Genomic DNA, 24,955 nt, shown 5'->3' with positions numbered 1-24,955 from the left:
GAAACAATCCAAGCTCGGTAAACAGATAAGCGCAACCAGTTGTAGTGTGAGGCAGAGATGTGGTCAGGAAACAATCCAAGTTCGGTACACAAATAAGCAGCAGCAATTTTTAGAGCAAGAAACTAGACAACAGACAGGAAGTACAAGAGCCGGGCTTATATAGTAAGCTAAAAGGGTGAAACCAACCAGGTAATCAAGGCAAGGAATCTCAAGAGGCAAGAATCATGATAAGCTAGACAACAGATTCAGCAGGTGAGCTGTCCAGCATATCCAGTAACTCAATAGGAAAAGCTACTGCCTGGGATACATGGGTGTCTGGGTTCAAGTTCTGACAGTAGCGCAAACCCTTTGGCATTGGCTCACATTCAGCTTCACAGGTGCAACCAGGGCACCCGCAGTAACAGCGTCACCTTGAGCCTGCTGAAACTTCCTTGGACTGCGAAAAAAACATGTCCATCCTACATAACCCAACCTCACATCATAAGTTGCCAATGCAGCCAGAGGGATACCTTTTAGTATGGTAAGATGCAGTGCTGGAATGGATTTACCTAGGTCTATCATAGGAAATTATTCTGAGGGCACATGCAACTGGATTTGGTTTGTGATTCAACCCATAAGAAATAGATGGGGTTGTCTTCAGCTAGACCTTTGAGGCCCATTATTGTATCAGAGCCTGGGCCTCTGGAACCCTGATGGGCCATTCCAACCCTGGTTAGATGTTAGCTTTTGTTAAGACTACAGGACTGCGCAGAATGCAGAACTTACGAAGAGTGGGTACACAGATCAGTCGTGTCTGGCCAGTTGTTTTTAGTCCAAGCCGGACACAACTAATGACATTTTGTGCACAGATCGGGTATCCATAGCTGGACAGAAAAACACAGCATGCAACGTTCTTCTGTGTGGCGAGGGTAGGCATCCGACGTAAGAACGGATGCAACTGATGCCAGGAACGACCCCATAGAAAACCATAAGATTAGTTCTGGCATCAGTTTTCCTCTGGAGTTTTTGTACCACACCGAAGGGAAAATGCAGCAAATTTATGGGAAGGGGGCCTAAGAAAAGCTCATACAGCAAAGACAAGGAGGAAAGAGAGGAGGATAAGTCCATATGACTGAAGACCCTATGAAAGCTTATGTTTTATCATTATTAAAGGGTATGGAAATGACGATAACACAATAGAGTCAAACTCTGCTACTTCTTTATGTTCCTCGCAGCCCTGAATGAAAATTACACATTTCTCATTTACTTTCAATCAGTGAAAATTGGAGCTGAAATGTGTAGCAGCAGCTAATTAACATTTAATATTGTGTATCGAACAGTGTTGAGAACAAACGTCCACACATTTGGCTCAGGCAGTTGGAACACACGCTGATTTTTTTTTTTTCCCCTCGTTCCTTTGTAGCAATGAAGAATTTCTGGAAAGCATGCAACGATTTAATATTTCTCTACTGATACAGGAAAAAAAACCACTTTGTCAAACTTGAAGACATAATGGAGGCCAATTAGTCTCCTGTTGGAGACGGATGTGCCTTACAACACTGAAGTAAAATTCTGTCTGATGGACCATAACCCTAAGTGGTTCAGAATTTGTCTAGAATACAGAGGTAAATGTGGCGGTATTGAGGCTTCAAGTACGGGGCTATTTATTTTTGTTTCAAGTTTCAAGGATGGTACTCCCATTTTCTAGACAGTTTACTTCTATAGCTGGCCATACATTTTAGATAGCTGATGGCTGAAAGCACGTTTGGCCAACAGCTGGTCCTCGGCAGAGCGTGCATGTGTTCTTAGGGATAAAGCCGCTAATTTTGCAGTGCCTTATATAATAACGAACAAAAGGATCAGCATGTTGAAATTCAACATGCCCGACCCTTCTCTACCCCGACATCTGCCGTTGGGGGAGAGTCGGTACGTTGGCATACACACTAGATGGTTGGCCGATCCCACTGAAATCGGTCTATCACTTTATGTCTGTAACCTCCCGCTATTTCTGTCGACTCCTCATGACATTTTCTCAGGTGCAACCTTGTTCTTACCAACATAATAGAGGACAAGTCACTGTCTCCTACAAAATCAGCACAATCCTTTACTGCTGAGCTGAACTTTCCCATGAGTTGATTGGGCACAGGGTGTTTTATGATTGCCCATTTCAGAATACTGACCCTGTTCATGCAGCTCTGACAAACTTGAACATAATTACATACTGTAAGTGGAGAGGTCACTGTCTCCTACAAGATCAACACACTCCTTTACTACAGAGCTGAACTTTTCCATGATCTTATTGCCCATAGAGTGTTTTATGCTTGCCCATTTTATGGTACTGACCCTGTTCATGCAGCTCTGAAAAAGAACATAATCACATAAGTGGAGAGGTCATTGCCTCCAACAAGATCAACACACTCCGTTCCTGCCACGGTTGTGCTGAACAGTATTCTAAGCTCCATCCACTTCATAGCAGATTACAAACAGAAGATGACAAATGATTTAAAAAAATAAAACAGTGAACACCACTTTAAAAAAACCATACAAAAAACTTACATGCAACTATGTTGATATATCTGTTCTTGTGTTTGTTATCTGGGTGATTGGAATGTTCCGCTGTTATGTTCATGTCAGATGTGCAGCGCTGAACTTCCTGCAGAAAAATAAAAAAAACATGAAATTAAGACGCAGTCTCCTTATTTGGTAAAGGCTTTTCTGATCCCATAGGACCGATCCTGCCCTTGGTTCCAAATATCTGGCTCCTGCACAGACCTTTAATACAGCAATGTGCACAGAGCCTTAGCTTGATAAATGGTTCCCTTCTGAGATACTTGTTTTTTCCTAAAGCCACATTGCCTAGGTCGACACCAAATGTAGACAAAACTCCATAGATGATGTAGGACTGGTAACACTTTAGAAGACCATGATTGTATGTCTAGAGAACAGGGCCCTTCATTTAGCATACCACATTTTGATATTAGTGAAGACTGGATCAAGAGGCAGAAGGGTTTTTAAACGCTTGTTGCCCTTTTCATCTACTTATTGCCAAATAACTCTGTGCAGATTTTGTCCTTGGTCATATTCAAGGACCACAGTGCTCCAAGGCCACTGTAAACCAGACAAAGTCACAGTTTTCCCAGCAAATTCCAATTTTGTGTTACCATAGAAAAGTTAATAAGTTCCCCCCAATGAGTCTAAAGGGTCAGTTTGTGTCTGAATGAGTCTACAGACCGGAGCTGCTAAATAGTCGAGTCGTTATTATGACCAATAGCTAATATCCAGAGTAAATCGGCACATGCAGCAGCTAGACGGGCTGGGAGTGACTCAATACGGTGCTGGTAGATTGTCTGAGATATCTGGAGCCGTGCTGACGGCAGTGCATCCCACATTTTCTGGAGGGTGCGTGGGGGAGAATCCATAGAGCGAACAAGACGATCCAGGTGGTCCCACAGATGCTCAATTAGGTTCAATTCTGGCAAATTAGGGGGCCTGGGAAGTACATGGAAGTCTTGGTCGTGCTTTTCCAACTACTGTCAGACATTTCTAGCCGTGTGACATATCACATTGTCTTGCTGGAAGATTCCATCTGCCCCAGGGAAGCCAAACAGCATGTATGGGTGGATGTGATCTGCAATGATGAATTCATACCCAAATCGGTTCAGAGTGCCTTCCACATGAGTGAGTAGGGCCAGAGAATGCCATGAAAAAATTCCTCAGACTATAACGCTGCCGCCACCAGCTTGTGCTCTTCCAGCAATGGTTGCTGGGTGTTTGTTCTCTGTTTCTCGTCTGACACGCCAACGTCCATCCATATGATGAAGCAGAAAACGTGACTCATCGGAGAAGGCAACTCTTTGCCAATCATCGGTGGTCCAGGTTCGATACTTCTGTGCAAATGAATGCCTTTTTTCCGATGCACCTTTCTTAGCTTAGGAGCAATGACCATCCGTCTGCTTTGGAGCCCCATACGCAGTAGGGTTCGCTGAACTGTTTTAGACACGCATCTGGTTGCCCCCTGGTTGATTCTCACAGTGAGCTGCTCCACTGTAGTGTCTCATTCGGCCCTGGCGCACCTTCGTAGCCGACATTCCTCTCACATCAATGACACGTTGTGCTCTGCAGTTGCCACGTCGGTTATTCCCAATGGTGCTATTTGTCCACTCACTATACACTTTCACCACAGAAGAACGTGAACCGTTCACAAACTGCGCCATTTGAAATTACTGCCACCCTTGGCTCAAAAACCAATAATCCTCCCTTTTTGCAACTGATAAATCGCCCCTTTTACCCATGGCAACGAGTGATATGTGATCATACAGCCCATCACACAACTTATATACCCACCAAGCCGGCCCACAACACATCACTTCCTTCATGGGCTACGTGCTGCCAATGGTGAAAGTAGGAGGTGGTCATAATAATGTAACTCAACTGTGTATAAGGGCTTTATCCAATCAAAATTAAGCAGAGTATATCAAGTGACATAATGAACCAATTAGCTGCTAAATCCTGTATTATGAGGCGGCAAAACCCCTAATGGATAATCATTAGAAACCATTTGGTTAAGCTACATAGATAAAATTCAGGATGGAGTTATTCTATAATGATTGCTCCAAAGATGCAGAAAAAAAGAGCAAATTGTAAGTTTTCACAGATGCTCTGGGACCGGTCACCTCTCCTGACACTTCTATTTCAGTAAATACTTGTATTCCCCATGAAACAACAACTCTAGGACATATTTCCTTAGAACTCTGTGTTGTGCCGTTCCGCCTAGAAATTTATGAATAAATTGACACTTGGGTGTTACTATTCCCCTTGTCAAACGGGAGTGTCCCTACACAGTCTCACTCTGTGAGCACTCATTGGAGATTGTCAGTCTGTGTAGGGACAAACCCACAACTGGAAATGCCCAGTAATCAATTTATTCATACATTTCTAGGAGGAATAACAGAGGAACAGCACAATGTACATTTCAAAGAAAAGATGCTACAGAATGGTAATTTCTTGGGGAATACAAGTATTTACTAAAGCAGACTTGACCAGAGAGGTGACAGGTCCTCTTTAAGCATATATGGTCACTCTGCAGTAGTTGGCCAATAATCAAAAACATAAAATATTAAATGATGCTGTCACATCACCTCTGCACTCATTTTTGCCAACAACTGACCTGAAACCCACCCATAATTGCACATTCATTTTTAAGCGATAATATAGAAACCTATAACCCAACACATCCATCGCTTTAAATCCACAAATGTAAAATCCAGAAGCGGAAGGCTAGTGAAGGAACCTTAATTATATCTTAAGTCTGGAGGTTATGGAGGCCCAATCTAATGCTTATAACTTCTAAAATGGAATATGGAAGCTGACTGATAAAGGAAATAATTATCAGCGCACAGCTGCTGCACGAGCCGAGGGGAGCGTGTCCGATATATTATTCAAACAGCAGATGTGGCGTTATCCATCTACACACAACAAAGGGATCATGTATTGCACACAATGCGGCTTGAGTGTGCTAAATAAATACAATTACATAGGTACATATTAAATCGTAAACTACTCTATGTACTCAAACTGAAGATGGAGCCGCTCAGTCGAAAAATTATTTTTATACAAGGCTTCAGAACGGATTTTAGAAACTTCAATGGGGGAGTCATGTAGAAATGTATTACAACAAACAGAAAAATAATACTTCTACTACTAGAGCTGCTTCTACTACTAGAGCCACTGCTGCTACTACTACTACTACTAGAGCCACTGCTGCTACTACTACTACTAGAGCCACTGCTACTACTAGAGCCACTGCTGCTACTACTTCTATTACTAGAGCCACTGCTGCTACTACTACTACTACTAGAGCCACTGCTGCTACTACTACTACTAGAGCCACTGCTGCTACTACTTCTACTACTAGAGCCACTGCTGCTACTACTACTACTAGAGCCACTGCTACTACTAGAGCCACTGCTGCTACTACTTCTATTACTAGAGCCACTGCTGCTACTACTACTACTAGAGCCACTGCTGCTACTACTACTACTAGAGCCACTGCTGCTACTACTTCTACTACTAGAGCCACTGCTGCTGCTACTACTACTAGAGCCACTGCTACTACTAGAGCCACTGCTGCTACTACTTCTACTACTAGAGCCACTGCTGCTACTACTACTACTTCTACTACTAGAGCCACTGCTGCTACTACTACTACTACTACTACTAGAGCCACTGCTACTACTAGAGCCACTGCTGCTACTAGAGCCACTGCTGCTACTAGAGCCACTGCTGCTACTAGAGCCACTGCTGCTACTACTTCTACTACTAGAGCCACTGCTGCTGCTACTACTGCTACTACTAGAGCCACTGCTGCTGCTACTACTGCTACTACTAGAGCCACTGCTACTACTAGAGCCACTGCTGCTACTACTTCTACTACTAGAGCCACTGCTGCTGCTACTACTACTAGAGCCACTGCTACTACTAGAGCCACTGCTGCTACTACTTCTATTACTAGATCCACTGCTGCTACTACTACTACTAGAGCCACTGCTGCTACTACTTCTACTACTAGAGCGACTGCTGCTACTACTACTAGATCCACTGCTACTACTAGAGCCACTGCTGCTACTACTTCTACTACTAGAGCCACTGCTGCTACTACTACTACTACTACTAGAGCCACTGCTGCTACTACTACTACTACTACTAGAGCCACTGCTACTACTAGAGCCACTGCTGCTACTAGAGCCACTGCTGCTACTAGAGCCACTGCTGCTACTACTTCTACTACTAGAGCCACTGCTGCTGCTACTACTGCTACTACTAGAGCCACTGCTGCTGCTAATACTGCTACTACTAGAGCCACTGCTACTACTAGAGCCACTGCTGCTACTACTACTACTAGAGCCACTGCTGCTGCTACTACTACTAGAGCCACTGCTACTACTAGAGCCACTGCTACTACTAGAGCCACTGCTACTACTAGAGCCACTGCTGCTACTACTACTTCTACTACCGTACTAGAGCCACTGCTGCTGCTACTACTACTAGAGCCACTGCTACTACTAGAGCTACTGCTGCTACTACTTCTACTACTAGAGCCACTGCTGCTACTACTTCTACTACTAGAGCTACTGCTGCTACTACTACTACTATAGCCACTGCTACTACTAGAGCCACTGCTGCTACTACTAGAGCCACTGCTGCTACTACTTCTACTAATAGAGCCACTGCTGCTACTACTACTAGAGCCACTGCTACTACTAGAGCTACTTCTACTACTAGAGCCACTGCTACTAGAGCCACTGCTACTACTACTACTAGAGCGACTGCTACTACTACCAGAGCCACTGCTATTACTACTACTAGAGCCACTGCTACTACTAGAGCCACTGCTGCTGCTGCTGCTACTACTACTACTACTAGAGCCACTTCTACTACTACTAGAGCCACTGCTACTACTACTACTACTACTACTACTACTAGAGCCACTGCTCCTGCAACTCCTCCTGCAACTCCTCCCAAATTTAGGCCCTGTTCAAACAATGTGTATTTGATGTGTATTTTGGAGCATTTTACGTACTGAAATACGCTTGATTAAGCTTCCCATTCAAATCAATGGAAAAGCACGCAGTTCGTACATACAATGCGGTTTTTGGTTTTCTTACGCAAGTGTATTTACCAGACACTTACTGTAAAAAAAATAAAAAAAGTCAGGTCAATTCTTTGATGCGTAAAACACATCATATATTCCCATAGTGAACAGGAGTCCAAATTGCGCAAAAAGCATGCACAAAAGGGATCAAAAACACTTGTGGAAACTGCGTAAAAAACACCTGTATTTTAAAAAGCGCTTAACAAGTAACGCTAGCGTAGTCGACACATTTACACGTCTTTTTTTTTAGTACCATGTGAACATGTTCTTACATTTATCCAAGTGCAATACCACTTGTAATCATTAGGTGGTCAGGGCTGAAACATCGAACTACAAGAGTTATATATAAAAAATAAATTTGTATAAATGTATAAACACCGCTGAAAATCTGGTAATAGATCTCAGATGTTCCCTTGGCTTGCTTCTTCCCGTTCTGAAATCTGCTATGCAAACAATGTTTAAATAGTAGTTCAATAATAGTAGTTATATATGTCCAGGGCCATACATTGGGAATAAGTGTCATGACAATGTACACCGCAAACCCAGAGTAAACAGAACCTAACTGAAATCTCTCCCAATAGCTGCAAGACCAAATTTTGGCAGTCCTTAAGGGCTCCTGCAAACGGCATTGCCACGTGTAGGGATCCTGTTGGAGTGGCATATAGAGTCCACATGGGTCTGCATTACAGATGTACCGGCACTCCACGTTGCACCATATTCCCCCATAAAAGTAATGCTAGGAGACAGTACCTTTACAATACAGCACACGATGGGGCATGCAATAATTATTTTTCTTGCAGATTTTTATGAAATCCGTGAAGAGTCAGATGGGGGTACAGTACGGGCCATTATAGGTGCCATATTACAGATCCGTGCCACATGAGACATCAGGCTTCTTATTGGGTTTAATAGACAATATATGCCCCAATGTGCCAACGTGCCCTCCTCTAGCTTCATGCCAGCTTCCATCCCAAAAACATACCAATAGGGAATTTAGATTGTGAGCCCCAATGGGGACGGTAAGAAAGGACCTCTGTACAGCGCTGCGGAATATGTTGGCGCTATATAAGTAACAGAAATAGATAAATACGCCATACGGACGCAGAGGATTTGCATACTTGAAGTAACTACACACGGTTGGTCTGTACAGATTACTTGACACTGCGCAAATTGTGGCCCTAATTACAGTCAGCTCAAGTTCAGAGACGTGCGGCTGATTATTTTGAATAATTAAATGGTGTCAAAAGCAGCTGCGAGATTCAACGCTGGGGACTTCAGCGCATAAATAATGGAGGGGATGGCGATGCATGCGATCAGCCTGATCACATCCCACTCCCTGGACAATGAGTGTTTGCCCTGAATACTATCATCACTTTTACTGCCGCTCAGTCAGCCAAATTAGCAGCATGGCCCAAACACAGCGGAGCGCAAGCAGCAGGACGCACAGTTTGTCGGGGGTTGGGGGAGGGGGAAGCTCTGAACATTACAGATAAAACTGCACAGTCAGAGACTTAGGCCCTAAGCACACAGTTTATTTGCAGGCACAAAAAATCTGCCTCAGAAGTTCTTCAGGAATTGAGGCAGATTTTGAACTGCCTCAAAATTCCTGAAGAAATTCTGAGGCAGATTTTTTGTGCCTGCAAAAAACGCTCAGAAACGAGTGCTGCGGGTTTTGTCTGCCACCCATTGATTTCAATGGGAGGTCAGAGGTGGAAAACGCAGCAAGAAAGGACATGCCACTTTTTCTTCCGTGAGCGGCCAAAACGCCGTCCGGGGAAAATAACGCCTCTGCTTCCCATTGAAATCAATGAGTGGCGATTTCGGACATTTTTTGCCGCTGATTCCGATGAAGTTTCCATGTCAAAATCAGCGCCAAAAAACTCTGTGTGAACCGACCCTTCCTTTTACACGGGGCAAAGATCGCTTGACCGAGCACTGGTACCTGATCTTTGCCCTGTGTAAACAGGGCAGAGATCAGCCGTTGAACAAGCAAACACTCGTTCATCGGCTGATCGCATCGTTTGTGAACCAAAAAAATGGTGGTTAGTCGGCCATACATCTCCCTGTGTAAACAGGGCCAATATGGTAATAATGCACGGGAACAAACGATCATGTAAAGATTGTTCATCCCCATACATTACCGACAATCGCTCCTTGTGAATGGAGATAACGGACGCCGATCGACGCTCTGTATCATTGATCGGCGCTCGTTTTCACGGCTGGTAGCGGACCGCCTAAAAGGACCTTCAGCTACCAGATATTGACTAGTAGTAATGCCTTAGCATTTGTTAAAAGGTGTTTCCTTGTTTTTTGTTCGTAAATTCTAAAGAGATATTCCCAGAATCAACATTTATCACCTATCCACCGCATAGATAATTGTCGGACCGCAGGGGGCCCCACCGATTACAAAAATTGGGTCCCATGTCCCCCGTTTCTCGGTTTGGGTGTTTGAATGGAGCGACAGAGTTGAGCCTCCCCCGCTCCGTACAGCTCTATGGGACTGACAGATATAGCAGAGCGCTGCACTTGGCTGTGTCCATCACTCTCTCAAAGTTTGTATGAAACGGCAGGGGGCATGCTCAACCGCTGCTCCATTCAAACTTCTGCTCACAGTGGGTGGTGCAGTGAGGAAGAATGAGGGACACAGGACCCCTGTAATAGTCATTGGTGGGGCTACCAGCGATCAAACTCATCACCTGTTCCGTGGATAGGTGATAAATGTAGTTTTTGGAAATACTCTTTGATGTGTCTTATAATGAAAAGTTGTACAACTTTCTTCTCTACGTTTTGTTATTCCTCTCAGTTTTCAAAATCTCTGCTTGTTGTCAGTGACATGAAACAATGAATTGTTTACATTCTGAAGCTGGAAAAGCTTTTCTGAGCTCTGACTCACTTAAAATACTACTGTCAAAAAGTGGCACTTTAAATACGGTCATCTATAAAATGCCTGTGAGAATTTATCCTCAACGAGCAACCCCCCCCCCCCCCCAGAACAGCCTTGTGGGACCCCTTGTTGGAGAAGAGCTGCTGACTGACAGAGCTTGCTGTCTGCTCTCCCTTTTCACAGGCAGTCATCTGTTTCTATGTATCAATATAGTATGTCTGTCTGGATACATCCACCCGCAGCAGCTACCCAGCCGTCCACCCGCAGCAGCAGCTACCCAGCCGTCCACCCGCAGCAGCTACCACCCAGCCGTCCACCCGCAGCAGCTACCCAGCCGTCCACCCGCAGCAGCTACTACCCAGCCGTAGCAGCTACTACCCAGCCGTCCAGCCGCAGCAGCTACTACCCAGCCGTCCACCCGCAGCAGCTACTACCCAGCCGTCCACCCGCAGCAGCTACTACCCAGCCGTCCACCCGCAGCAGCTACCCAGTCTATCCAGCTATGTGTATTTATCTATATGACTTTCCATATGTGTTTCTGTTGAGAGATGAATGGATATTAAATACAATAAAACACAAACTATTTCCTCTAATAACTTCTTTGGAGAGTTGCAAATAATAAAAATAACATTAAATGAAAACAATATCACATTTTACTATTTTTTTTCCTCCTTTTTTAGAACATCCATTTTTGGCAGTTCAGTCTTGTTGTGAGTGGACGGCATTTGGCAATAGTCAGAGAATATGTATGAAAGGAGCATTTATCAGGCAGCACCATTCTTCAATTGTTAGGCTGAAGAATCTCTTGTGACGCCAGGCCCCAGATTGCCCATGTGTGGGTCACATCTGCATTCAGCTCAAGCAGTTTACAGCATGACAATGTATCTCACTTAACTGCAGCCAAAATGACTGAAGACATGAAGAGAATTTATCGCAGCTCTTAATACTACGCACCATAAGGTAAATTGCGCCATAAAAAAGCCACATATATAATTACAGAATCATAATATTTGCATTTTAATTCTTAATATATTTGTATTTTTCTTTAGTATTTAACTTTATTTTTATTAAACACGCACAAAGTTACCTCAAATTCTTCGGAGAATCCATGCTGGTTGTTGGAATAGAGCTCGCTGATGTGTTTAATAAACTGCTTGACTGGAATAGCTTCCATGTCATCTGCGGGGGAGGAACAAGAAGAGCTCATGAGACTAAACTATTAACCGATAAAACAAAAATAATTACCTGTCCTATCAGCCACTTAAAGTGTACCCAAGTTTTTTCTATGAAAGTAACAACATAAATGATCTAGTGTGTTACCCCACGGCTAGGAAGCTCCATTCTTCAGATTGCTAAAAAGTAATCTGCATTGCCTGTTGCTGCCACTAGGGGCCAGTCCCCAAGCAACTTCTATTCAGGTCAATAAAAGTACGTAACTGCATACAAATCACCCCACCTAGTGGTGGCAACAGGTAGCGGAGATTGTGCGTAGGGGAAGAAGAAGTAGTGGCCTGTACTAAAAGAGTTTATTAGGCATATGAGGGAAAACGCTCCCAATGCTTTATGCGCCTGGTATTTTTTTTTTAAAAAGTGACAAGATCTTAAAGTGCACATACAGTGATCTTATAACCGAATAGTCCCTTTTTTTTTTTATAGCCCCATTATTTCTATCGATCACAGTAATGCAATGAATGGGTGCTACTATTTTTATTAAAGGGGTATTCCAGATTCAGAAGAAAAACAAATATTATTTGTATAATAAGAGCTTGCTAGTTTCTGTACCAATTTCTCACAGTTTTTAAAATCGCTGCTTGCTGTTATTCAATAGGAACCGTCAGTTTATTTTCAGTGAATAAAAATCTGATCTTGACATGTCATGGACACACAGGTGCACGGCTCGTTACAAGACACTAATAATTACTGTAATGAGCTGAGCACCTGTGTGTCCCTCACATGACTTGGACAGAATTGTATCCACTGAAATTAAACTATGATGGCGCCTATTGAACAACAGCAATCAAAGGTCTTGAAAACTACATAGAACCATACAGAATGTATATTGCAAAATAGTAAAACTTTTCATTATGCAAATATTAACCATTGCTTGCTGAAACTGGAATACCGCTTGAATTCCAGGGAAGGATTTGCAGAAGAAGCTCGTACAGTCAGGAATGTAGAGTAAGACAAGTCCTATGTGATTTCAACGCCTTGTGGAAATATTTAAAGGGGTTGTCCAGTTTCAGCAAATTAATGTTATTTTTTCCATAATTAAAAGTTATACAGTTTTCCAATATACTTTCTGTATTAATTCCTTATGATTTTCAAGATCTCTGCTTGTTGTTATTCAGTAGTAACATTCTTTATTTACTTTCAGTGGATACAATTATGTCCATGGTCATGTGATGGGCACACAGGTGCACGACTTGGTACATGGTTGTGTAATGGATACACCTGTGAATCGCTCATTACAGTTACAGTAGGTGTTTTCTAACGATCCCAGCACCTGTGTGTCCATCACATGACATGGACAGAATTGTATCCACTGGAAGTAAACAATGAACATCCCTCCCAACTTTCAAGTATTGCAAAGAGGGACAACCGCTGCGGCGCGTGTAGCCACAATTTTTTTCCCTTTTAAGCCACGCCTCTAATCCTGCCCAATCCCTGCCAATACACACCCGCTTCAGCCCACACAGTATCATGCTCCCATAGTGCCTCCCACACAGAAAAAAGGCCCCTATAGCTGCCAACATACAGTATAATGCTCCCATAGATACACCCATATAGTACAATGCCTACACAGATGCCCCCATACTGTATAATGCCCCCATACAGTGTAATGCCCCCATAAAGTATAAAGCCCCCAAAGCTTCTCTTATACAGTATAATGCCCCATACAGCATAATACCCCTATAGATTCCCCCATACAGTATAATGCCCCCATAACTACACCATACAGTATAATGCCCCCACAGCTACCAACATACACTATAACGCCCCACAGCTGCTCCATACAGTAGAATGCCCCCATAGCTGCCTTCATACAGTATAATGCCCCTCTAGCTGCCACCATACAGTATAATGCCTCTTAGCTGCCTCTAGTGCCAGTGCCCAGATAGTACCATAGTGCCACAGTGCCCATGTATATAGTGCCACACACAGTGCCCATGTACATAGCACCACACACAGTGACCATGTACATAGCGCCACAGTGTCCCCTGTAGATAGTGCCAATGTAGGTCATGCCGTACCCCCCTTAAAGATAGTGCCATCCTCCTGTAGATAGCGATACCCCCCCTGCAGCCACTGGGACTCCCTCTAGGGGCGAAATCTCCAGCCAAAGCGTCGGTAATGCAGTGGCCAGGGATTCTGCTCCAGGAGGAGCCACTGACGTCACTGTCCATATATGGACAGGGATGTCAAGGGCTTCCCCCGGCTCAGTGCTTAAAGTAGCGCTGTGCCCGGCGGGTCCTCTTTACTAATGCTGAAGCAGGGAGCGGACTGATCCCTTTTTCAGCATTGGGTTCAACAGTTCTGCGTCCTGAGAACGCAGATACAATTGACACCGGGGGTTCGGGACATACTTCCGGTCGCCTACGATATCCGGAAGTGTCCCGCTGAATCCGGGATGGTTGGGAGGTATGAATGAATGTTCCTAACGAATAACAGCAAGCAGAGATCTTGAAAACCGCGAGGAATTACTACAGAAAGTATATTGGAAAATTGTATAACTTTTAATGAGTGACAATAGAGTCCCACAATTGGAGAAATCACACCCTTTATGACAGAATAGAAAGGTTTATCCTGTACGGTATATATTTTTTTATATTTACAATGGTACTCTATGGGCAAAATATGCCTGTACAATGGCATGTGTCAGAGCCTTCCATTGGCGATATATGTCACAAAATACTTCAAGCATATACCTCCATCAGTAGACCCAAACGCAGTGTGAATAGAGCCTAACTATGTTAGGATAAGTTACAATGTTAGGAGAGCACATATCGAACAATCTGGCAATCTCAGCAGCTAATGAATTGGATGCCCCTCAATGGCAGTTAAGTAAAAACCTTTAATGGTGTTTTATGCAATTATTCCAATTTTCTGAGGTTAATGCCACACTTTGAATTCCAATAAAAGACACATATGTTGTCAGACGTACATTTCAGCGAGTGTTTATTATGGCGTACAGAGACTCTTTTGAGCACTTTTATTATGAGAAACAAAACCAATATGAGTTTGTACTTATTCAGCCTTTTCACAAGTCAATAATACAGCTGTTGTTCTATCCCAATGGAAGCAAATTATCTGAGATGTGTTCATTAAATGTTCATTTAATGATTTATTTATTTTTGTTCTTTAAAATAGGGTGGAGAATGGTTAGGCTATCAGTACATTATTATTTCGGTTTTAACAACTTTAAAGTTAAAAGGTTACGTAAACCTTTGCACACTTCATAAAACAACGTATTGTGGTATTTTAAACATTTTAATTGTTTATTAAAAAAATTGTTTCACTTTTTTTTTTTTTTTCTTAAACAGCTACTATGTATTCTGGATATATCTTGCGCTCAAACCAGAATCCTTTAGGTCTGCAGGACTGATGGCTTCGGTGACAGCAAAAGGTTTAAATGGCCTTTAAAGGCTATGCACACCTTATGAAATCTTTTTTTTTTTTTTATCAGTGTATTTGGTGCACTTTTATTAAAAACATGTTTTTCTTTTTTGAGATATAGCTGCTTTTTATTCTGAATAGAGAGCAGCTGTACCTTGCATTGAATTCTATATGTGTCAGGTCAGCGGGACTGACGGGTTCAGTGACAGCGGGTCCTGCATGTCTCTGACACACAGAATCGAGCTGCTATCGATCACATCTATGTTCATCAATTAGATGTGATCGATTACAGGTACATCCTTAATGCCAGAGACAGGCAGGACCCGCTGACACTGACCCCGTCAGTCCCCCTGACGTGACGGATTCAGGTCTTAGTGCATGATACAGCTGCTCTGTATACAGAATACAAAGCAGCTGTATCTGAAAAAGTAACAATAATTTTTAATAAAAAGTATTTTGAAAGTTGGTGCAACTTTCCCACCGATACATTTTTATACAAAATTTTTTTTTAAAAGGTGTACATAGTTTTTAATCTCTACCTTTGATTTAGAAATAATTTTACGCCAGCCTATGGCTCTGCCGTGTGCATGAGGCCTAAGATTTTCTTTTGTAGTGAAAAAATGTACAGTGTACTACCATGTTTGTAATACATCTTCATTACCATTTTAGCTATTATTTTTCAGTTTGCTTTACTTTTACTTCTGTTGATACCCAAGAACAGTCAACAAACGGCTCTTGACTGATCTTCTTTCCTTATTATGTGTTTCTATTTAGTAATTTAATGAGTGTTAGGTCCTGTTCATAAGTGCCAGATTTTTTTCAACTTTTGCAACGCAGATTTTTTTTCCACAGATTTGCGGCCATATTCTCAGTATAAATTTTCTGCCACATCTGAACATACTCATTTGGGTCACTGAGCAAATCTATCCTAGGTTCACAAGCTAAAGTAAGAATACAGATAAGGGAAGATCTGTCAGCAGCAGGTTGTTGACAGTTTCCAGGTAGCAACAGAAAAATGTTTTCTACACTGTACATAGTATATAAAAGGGTAATCTGTCCCACACCTGGAATATGTAATGCTTGAGTTCTCCATGAATAGGTTAAATGTAACAAGTATTCTGTTAATATTTATGTATAGGTAATGTTACATATTCATGTTAGGCTGGCTGCATCGTGAAAAAATAAGCCAAATATCTTCTATAATGTCAATATTTACCTTGAAGAAAAAATACATAATCTGTATTTAAGTCCCTCATCTATCAAGCTGGATGACAACTACTAGTAGAGCTTCCATGCAGTATGTCACCCATTATGGGAAAGCTGAGCACCAAATCCCTCATTGTAACAATTATTTGGTTCAGATGTTTACTAAGCTTTAAGCTAAACCGGTTCTGACTGCTGCACAGTGCAATCCTTTCTGTGCCCTGAAGGGGGCAATGACAGGTCTCTATGCTTTTCTAAAGACCTCCCTGTTTCACCCAAATTCACTAAAAGAAAGCCAAATATCTTATATAAAGTGAATATTTCCCTTGAAGAAAAAATACATAATCTGTATTTAAGTCCCTCATCTATCAATCAGGATGACAACTTTGATCCTAATCTGTTTTATATTGCAATCAAACCTGAGAGATACATACAGAATACTTTCTGTGCCCCAGCAGATCAGCAATTACTTCCCCACCTTCTCACAATCCTCTGTCTGGCACTTGTAGAGGTCAATGGGACGGAAGAACGGAAACGGATCTAAATTGATTGAAGAACTGCTGTATGTATAATTAAAAGAACACTTCCATTTTCAGCTGGCAGATTATGAAGGTGTGGTGTTCAGCAAATGGGCATGGCCTAATGTCATTCGTCTCCTACTGCAGACAGAGCAGTAGGGAATGTGTCCTGCTACAGTCAGTTGTCACAGCCAGACAGAGGATTGTGAGGAGGAGGGGGAGAAATTGCTGATCTGCTGGGACACAGAAAGTATTCTGTATGTATGTCTCAGGTTTGATTGCAATATAATACAGACTAGGATCAAAGGAAAGGAGAAGATTAAGGACGCAATGGTTGGGCTGTTTAGTGCTCCTTTATAAAATGTTAAAGTGAAGCTAGATAGCAGTGGAGAGACAATTCAATACACTCAAGCAGGGGCGTAACTGTAGGGGATGCCGAGATAGCAGTCACACCCGGGCACTGGTGTCTGAGGGGGCCCAAAGGCCTCTTTGCTAGAAGGCACCAGCATAATAAATGGCGCATAGTAGTTGGGGGACCCGGTTACAGATTTTGCATTGGGGCCCAAGAGCTTCAAGTTACACCTCTACATCCTAGGCATCTTGCGGTAGGGCGCCCTCCCCTTTAACAACCTTCCCCAAATAAAGTTCTCTCAAAGTTCTAATAAAGTTTGTCTTGTGAACCTAAATACTTTTTGAAGCAGATAGTTGTGATTTTGTAACAGAGTAGAAAACCGCAATGTTTTGAGAATATTTTGTGCCGTCTGGAAATAGAACTACAAGGTTAAGGTCGTGTAAAAAGTCCTTTTACTCAGTGATGGGAAACATATTGGAACCAGAGAAAATTGGATAGGGTTTTATTTTCTGCTTTTCTAATGGCTTCTAGAGTCCGGCTTTCAATCAGTGTTACAATCTGTTCCATTTAACTACGGAAGGAAATACTGGAGTGGGTGCAATAATGAGGACGGAGCAACGAGGGAACATCACATCTGTTAGAAGAAATCCTATCGGCGATCCGTTCCAATGTCAGTAAGAAACGTCATGTACAGAAACTATGAAGCATAACAAGTCGGCTGCAATACATTAATCCAATGTGATGTTACATCACTTGAGATTTAATCCAGATTCTGTACAAGGCCTGAAATATCTTGTGCTGTCACAAACCGTAGAATAACAGAAAAAGCAAAACACATTAATCGCACAAGATAAAGTATAGACTTTCATACGGGATGACAAAGCTTCACAGATTTGCACAGAGACTAGAGATAGTAGGTGGCCATTGATTTTAAGAGATACAGTAACAATTTGTTTATTGTGTCACATATATAACATAGTATGTATAAGGCTCCATAGCGACTTCTATAGCGCAATACACAATGCATACTTGACAACAATCCCAATTTGGCTTGGGACATACTGCCTAACAACCCATGTTAAAACCTTTCGCCGTTGACGAATATATCTAACAAATAGTTTGCCTCAGGATTGTTCAGCTCAAATCTGGATTGGCACCACGCAACCAGCAGAGAAGGGTAAAAATAGCTTAGCAACAATCAGAAGAGGTGGGACTGGTCACAGATAGAGCAGTGGGGGAGAGCTCCTGCTGCAGCCAGTTGCCTTACAGTCAGAATGAGGTTTATGAGGGAGCCCAGGGGTCCTGATACACACATGGAAGATTTGTTTATATTTCTCGCAGTCTTTCTTGCATAATGAAATGAACGGGATCAAAGTAGAGGGGAATACTACTGAGGAACAACTACATTATTTTTGCCTTAATAACCCCCAGGCCATATGAATCTTTATTATGTGATATCATTTACAGCACTACCTGCTGACAATAGGATGCTGCATGCAAAACTTGAACAATTAATAAATTCCTTTTAAATAAGTCATGGAATGGAAATCAGTTCTCTGATCCTTTGCGGCTACACAGCAGCAATATTTAAACATCATTAAATATTAATTCCCACTAATGAAGTAGCAGTACAGACTTTATTACGCCGAATACTACAAAAAAAACCCCATCTGAATCTTAACTTGAAGTCTCAGACAAAACGCCTACTTGAAAAGATGGAATTTTCTATAGTAGGGGGTTACTTAACAACATCAAAAGTCCCAGCCGCAGCTCTGTAGCTGAGTGAAATTACTTGGGCTCTTTTTTTCTTTACCCCCTTTAAACTTTAGATTACCCATAAAAGCAGGATCTACTAAGGTATGATTATACAGACAATGGCACAAGGCAAGATGTGAATCAATACAAGCTGCCGACATTGATTTGTCAATGAGAATGGCGGTGAGAATTTTAATTACAATTGGGAGTCAAAACATTGTCATGGATTCAAACAGCAGCATCTAATTAGCAGATTCCCTTATATTTAACGGTATGAATGCAGGGAGGACAACATATTATCATGCTATTATTTCCAGTTTACCTAAAAGGAATAAATTGCTTTTAAAATAAACCGCCCATTCCTCAAAAGACCTCAATGAGACAGAATCATAAAAAACTACAGCAAAATATTGTAGTAAAATAATAATGATAATATTTTTACTACTACTACGATTATTATGCTACATATGTAGCGGAATTACTACGTATTTTCTCATCCATCCATGCGCTGTAAATATTTTCCACACGAAAATTGGCCAGCAGCGCAGAGCTTTAAATTTTTGTGTCGGGATTTGTTGCGGATTTTGCCCATTGACTTCAATGGGGAAGTAAAAAAATCTACAAGCAAATCCATATGATGCGGATATTGCTGCAAATTACATGTTGATCCGCAGCAAAATCTGCAAGTCTAAAAAAACTACTTTCAAAGTAGACACGTGACCGCTGCACTGCAGCCAATCACAGGAGGCCTATGTACAGAGACCAGCCGGGGGACCAGGGACGCGTTGCCACAGGTACGCTAGGGAAGGAGAGTATAGTTTTTTTTTACGCTTGGCTGTTTTCAGCAATGGAAAATCCGCTACAACATCTGCGCGATTTGGTGCACATTTTCTGGCGGTAGTCTCTGCGGATTCTGGGACAAATTTGCGGCGTGCTTGCTCCACGCAGCCCATGTCTCATTTGCAACCAATATTTTTGTTCCATTGCGTCTAAAGTTAACTTTGCAAATAGCCTTATTTCCTTCCGTTTGTGTATACAGCTCCTATGCAGATCTATGTGTCTCCATGATTACAGACTACAAACAAAATCTGTATAGTCTGATCCTGCAGTCATATTCACTTAAAAGTAAGTTGGAATTCCTTCCCTCTTATTTTATTTGCTCCCTAGGAAAATATATCTTCTTAAATACTCTCTCTGATTTGATGTGAATAAAAGCGGTTCGGTCTTCTTCATTTGTGGCTCTATGTAAGGGCAGCTTATTACAACTATAGGTCCATACCCCCAGTAGCCAAAATGGCAAAAATGTTATGAGTTCGGCGTATTCGTAAGGTTAGTGCTGTGTATGCACGTACGCCCAGCAGCCTGCCAATCTTATAACTAGAAGTCTGGTCAAATGGCACCATTTATTTTTTAATGCAGTTTTGGCCACCGTAACATGCTGCTTTTATAAAGGAAAGCTTATTCAGCAGACGGTCCGCCTTAATCATTGTATAATGAAAAGTTATGTAACTTTCTAATATTCTATGTTTCAATTCTTCACCATTTTCAAGATCTCAGTTTGATTTCACCTGCCCAGATTGTTTGAGGCAATGTATCAATGTAGGTAAAATGTATCAGTCTAGGTATCACGGGCGGATTGCCTAGACTGGATACAATTGTAACAAACTTTAAATTTAGAAATGTATTAGGGCTGTATGGGATTTCTGCCCCTGGATGTAAACAACATGTTCCCGTCTCTACTGACAGCAAACAGAGATCTTGAAAATGGAAAGAAATGAAACCAAAAGGACCAGATTTACAAAGACATGCTTTTCATATGCCAGTTTCAGACAGAAGACCACTGGAGGAAAATGCATATCTCTCGATACATTTTTCGCATCTTAGGCTGTCCGTGAGCCACAAATTTAAACATACACGTAGATTTCTGAAATAAATCACACCAATTCCTGGCCTCAATTGTAGTAGAAAAGAATTAAGAGTGGTGTAAAAGGGAAAAAGTGTCACGTTTTTGAGCAAAACCAGCATGCGCCAAAATTTGCTACTTTTTTACGAACAGAGCTGCTGCAAAGAGCAACTTTAACTGTCAGTTTTAGCAAACATGCATTACATGATGTGATCATATACATACAGAACTATTATTTTTTTTACTGGGCTCTGTGTATTACCAGGGCCACACCGTCCATGAGGTGTGATGTGCTTCTCGTCTCAGGCATCGGCCCGCTGCCTCTCTGAGGGCGTGGCTGCGCCATTGAAACCAGCCGCCGCCACCCCCTCCTGCACTATTATTGTGCCTACGTCTATAGGACGCAGACACAAATACATGCATAAGCGCTGAATGACAGGGGAACGGAACGGAGCGCCTTTCAATGATGCTAGCGGCGCGATGACATCATCGCGTCGTTGAAAGGCTCTGATTGGTATGGCAGATTGACTTGCCCTGCCAATCAGCGCATTTTAACGATGCAAGCGGTGCGATGTCATCCCGCTGCTTGCGTCGTTGAAAGGCTCCGATTGGCTGGGCAGAATCATCACGCTGCTTGTGTCGTTCAGCCCCAGCAGACCTGTTCAGAAGAGACCTACAAGAGGACGGCGCAGGATCGGGATCAGGTGAGTATGTAAAGTTTTTTTTTTCTCTTAAAAACAGTGATTAGCATTATCTACAGGGGGCTTTATGGTGGGCACCATCAACAGGGGGCTCTATGGTGGGCACCATCTACAGGGGGCTCTATGGTGGGCCCCATCTACAGGGGGCTCTATGGTGGGCCCCATCTACAGGGGGCTCTATGGTGGGCCCCATCTACAGGGGGCTCTATGGTGGGCCCCATCTACAGGGGGCTCTATGGTGGGCCCCATCTACAGGGGGCTCTATGGTGGGCACCATCTACAGGGGGCTCTATGGTGGGCACCATCTACAGGGGGCTCTATGGTGGGCACCATCTACAGGTGGCTCTATGGTGGGCACCATCTACAGGGGGCCCTATGGTGGGCACCATCTACAGGGAGCTCTATGGTGGGCACCATCTACAGGGGCTCTATGGGGGTACCATCTACAGGGGGCTCTAAGGGGGGCACTATCTACAGGGGGCACTATGGGGGCACTGTGTGTGTGTGCGCGACACAGTGTATGGTACTATTATAATCAGGGACACAGTGTATGGCGCTATTATAATCAGGGACACAGTGTATGGCGCTATTATATTTAGGGGCGTAATGTGTTGCATCATGAGAATTTTATCTTCGTTTATAGGTGCAGAAATGTTTGAAAAGTGAGAAGCTGAAGACATCTGAGCGGCAAACTGCAGAAATGGGCAATGGCTGGGAGCAGTCATCGTAGAGGTCTGGACAGGAAGAAGATAAGAGAAAATGAACTAGAATCTGAGACGTCATCGGTGAGTCAATCAATGTAAATGTTTATTCTGCCTCTAATCAGTACTGTAGTCACTGTATGATCTGCAGCGAGATGGTTGGTATGATTATTATTGTGAAACAGCAACTACCAGCATATCCTTACCATTGTTCGGGCCATGCTGGGAGCTGTAGTTTTACACTGTACAAACCTATACGGCAGGCGATGCACTAAATTGAGCTGTATTTGCATTGGTGTTGTATTTATGTATTGAGCTGGAGCTCTATATATGTACTGAGCTTTGTTCTGGTGCTGTATATATGCACTGAGCTTAGTTATGGTAATGTATATATGTACTGAGCTTGGTTCTGGTGTTGTATTGCTGTATGGAGCTTGGTTTTGCTGCTGTATATATGTACTGAGCTTTTTTCTGGTGCTGTATATACGTATGAGCTTGGTTCTAGTGCTGAATATATGTACAGAGCTTTGTTCTGGTGCTGTATTTATGTACTGAGCTTTGTTCTGGTGCTGTATATATGTATGAGCTTTGTTCTGGTGTTGTATATATGTATTGAGCTGGTTTCTGGTGCTGCATATATGTATTGAGCTTTGTTCTGGTGCTGAATATATGTAGGGAGCTTGGTTCTGGGGCTGTATATATGTACTGAGATTGGTTCTGGGGATGTATACATGTCTGAGCTTTGTTCTGGTGTTGTGTATATGTATTGAGCTTGTTCCTGGTGCTGCATATATGTATTGAGCTTTGTTCTGGTACTGTACATATGTCAGAGCTTGGTTCTGGTGCTGTAATTAATATAGGATATATTTATAATAACAAAATTGCAGGCAGATGTAATTGTTGCAATTCATTGTATATTTAATGGGAATCTCTCAGGTAGTTTTAACCCCTTGAACCGCCACCATGCGGTAATACACGACCTGACAATATTTCCAAACATCGTTTTTTTCAGATGCAGCAAAGTTTATAAAATCAACTTTTAAAACGGCATGCACTATATGCTAATTACTCAGTAAAGGGTCTTGGGGCGTTGCCGCTATCCCGAAGAGTCACATAGTCCTGCCTCCAAACCCACCTTTCCATGCTTGATTGACATCCGACTGGCTGTTATACATCACTAGCAGCCTCCTGCAACTTTCTCGGATGCGCCATTGCCTTGTACTAGTTGGGCACGCACCGTGCAGCGAGGTGTACTTTGCCCGACTTCATCGCTGCACTGTGCATTCCAGGTGAGTACAAGGCAACGGCGCATCCGCAAGAGTTGGAGGAGACTGCTAGTTACGTAGAACAGCCAGGGGGATGTCAATCAAGATCTGGGGGCGCAATTTCAGTTTTTGCCTCAGGCAGCAGAAAAGCTAGAATCGGCCCTGTGTATTACAACATTCCCCCTGCTGTGCTGCTCCCAACCTGGGACTGTATGCAGTGCAACCTAGCCCCATGCACTGGCGGTAGGCATCGGTAGGGGTCCTAGCAGTTAGTCTCCCACTAATCAGACATTAACAGCAGATATAATTTATATGTCATCAATGTTTATTGTGACCACAATTCAATACCAGTGTCTATATTATACATAGCTTAGCAGGATTCCTGCCCACAACTACAGAATGATCCGTCATGAAAGGATTCTGGGGCGGCGAACCCACTGTAAACGAGGAACTAAGTATATTAATTCACCGGCAAAGATCAAGGGGCCAAAATGATGGGATTGACATGAAGTGATGCATGCTCCCAGTGACAGACAGAGATTATCTGGAAAATCGGATTGGGCAGGTGTTGTACTGAAACAGGAGATAGGATTATATGGACTCTTTATTGTGGCGTAACTTTATACCGCAGCTATAGAAAATACATTGAAAACACAAGCAATGACAAAACCGCAGAAACCAATTCTTAAAGTATAACTCCACCCCAAATATATTCTTTCCCTATTCCTAAATACCGGAATAGCAAGAATGAGTGCTCCATGTTCTCTACTATTTTTCGGATATGTATGGATTCACAGAGTTCCCCTTTTTTTTGTCATCTGCAAGGTTTTAGATGAACATATCAAAAGAATAGGAATTGATTACATCATTTGCAGCTCGGTGATGTCATTGATTCTTGTGAACTGATAGGTTATCATTTCATAACCCAAACGTACAGATGTAGCAGAGCTGAAACTAGAATTTCTCTTTTCATATGGGTTATCCCACTTACGACAACAATGGAATATAAATAGGATATATCACCAATTTATGGTCGAAGGGGGACTGACTCCTTTGAGCTATAAGCAAAGGACAGCGGTGCTAGAAAAATGGCCTACCATGTGGCTCCAGACAAGACAGGAACCAAAAGATAATGCAGTCCTTTGTAAAACCACATATGATTAGTTGTGCCACATGACATACTCCGCTCTACTACATCTACACATATCATAAGCATTATTTATTTTTTTACCATACCTGGAATGGGGATGATGGGTATGTTGTCATTGGGGACGACTCTTGGCGAGCTGCTGTCATCCACGTAGAAGTGAGCGGTCTGAAAACACTTCCTGTATAAGAGAAGACCTAAATATTAATGACATGATAGTAAAGTCACACACTAACTCTCGGCTTCGAAGAACTGTCAACTCCCTCCTACAAACACTTCCAT

General features: G+C 42.6%; 1 protein-coding gene across 1 annotated transcript in view; it reads right to left on the bottom strand.

Annotated features, from left to right (window-relative positions):
* PTPRG (protein tyrosine phosphatase receptor type G) overlaps nucleotides 1-24,955 on the bottom strand; it is a 410,964-nt gene that overhangs the window by 35,846 nt on the left and 350,163 nt on the right. The window contains exons 14-16 of the mRNA XM_075833958.1: nucleotides 24,763-24,854; nucleotides 11,602-11,693; nucleotides 2,536-2,632 (exon numbers count right to left, since the gene is read on the bottom strand). Of these exons, the coding sequence (XP_075690073.1) occupies nucleotides 2,536-2,632; nucleotides 11,602-11,693; nucleotides 24,763-24,854 (281 nt within the window). The remainder of the gene's footprint in view (nucleotides 1-2,535; nucleotides 2,633-11,601; nucleotides 11,694-24,762; nucleotides 24,855-24,955) is intronic.

This window comes from Rhinoderma darwinii, chromosome 7 (assembly GCF_050947455.1).
Source record: "Rhinoderma darwinii isolate aRhiDar2 chromosome 7, aRhiDar2.hap1, whole genome shotgun sequence".
Lineage (NCBI taxonomy): Eukaryota > Metazoa > Chordata > Amphibia > Anura > Rhinodermatidae > Rhinoderma > Rhinoderma darwinii.
Note: the sequence above shows the minus strand (reverse complement) of the source record. Positions and strands in the feature narration are given on the sequence as shown.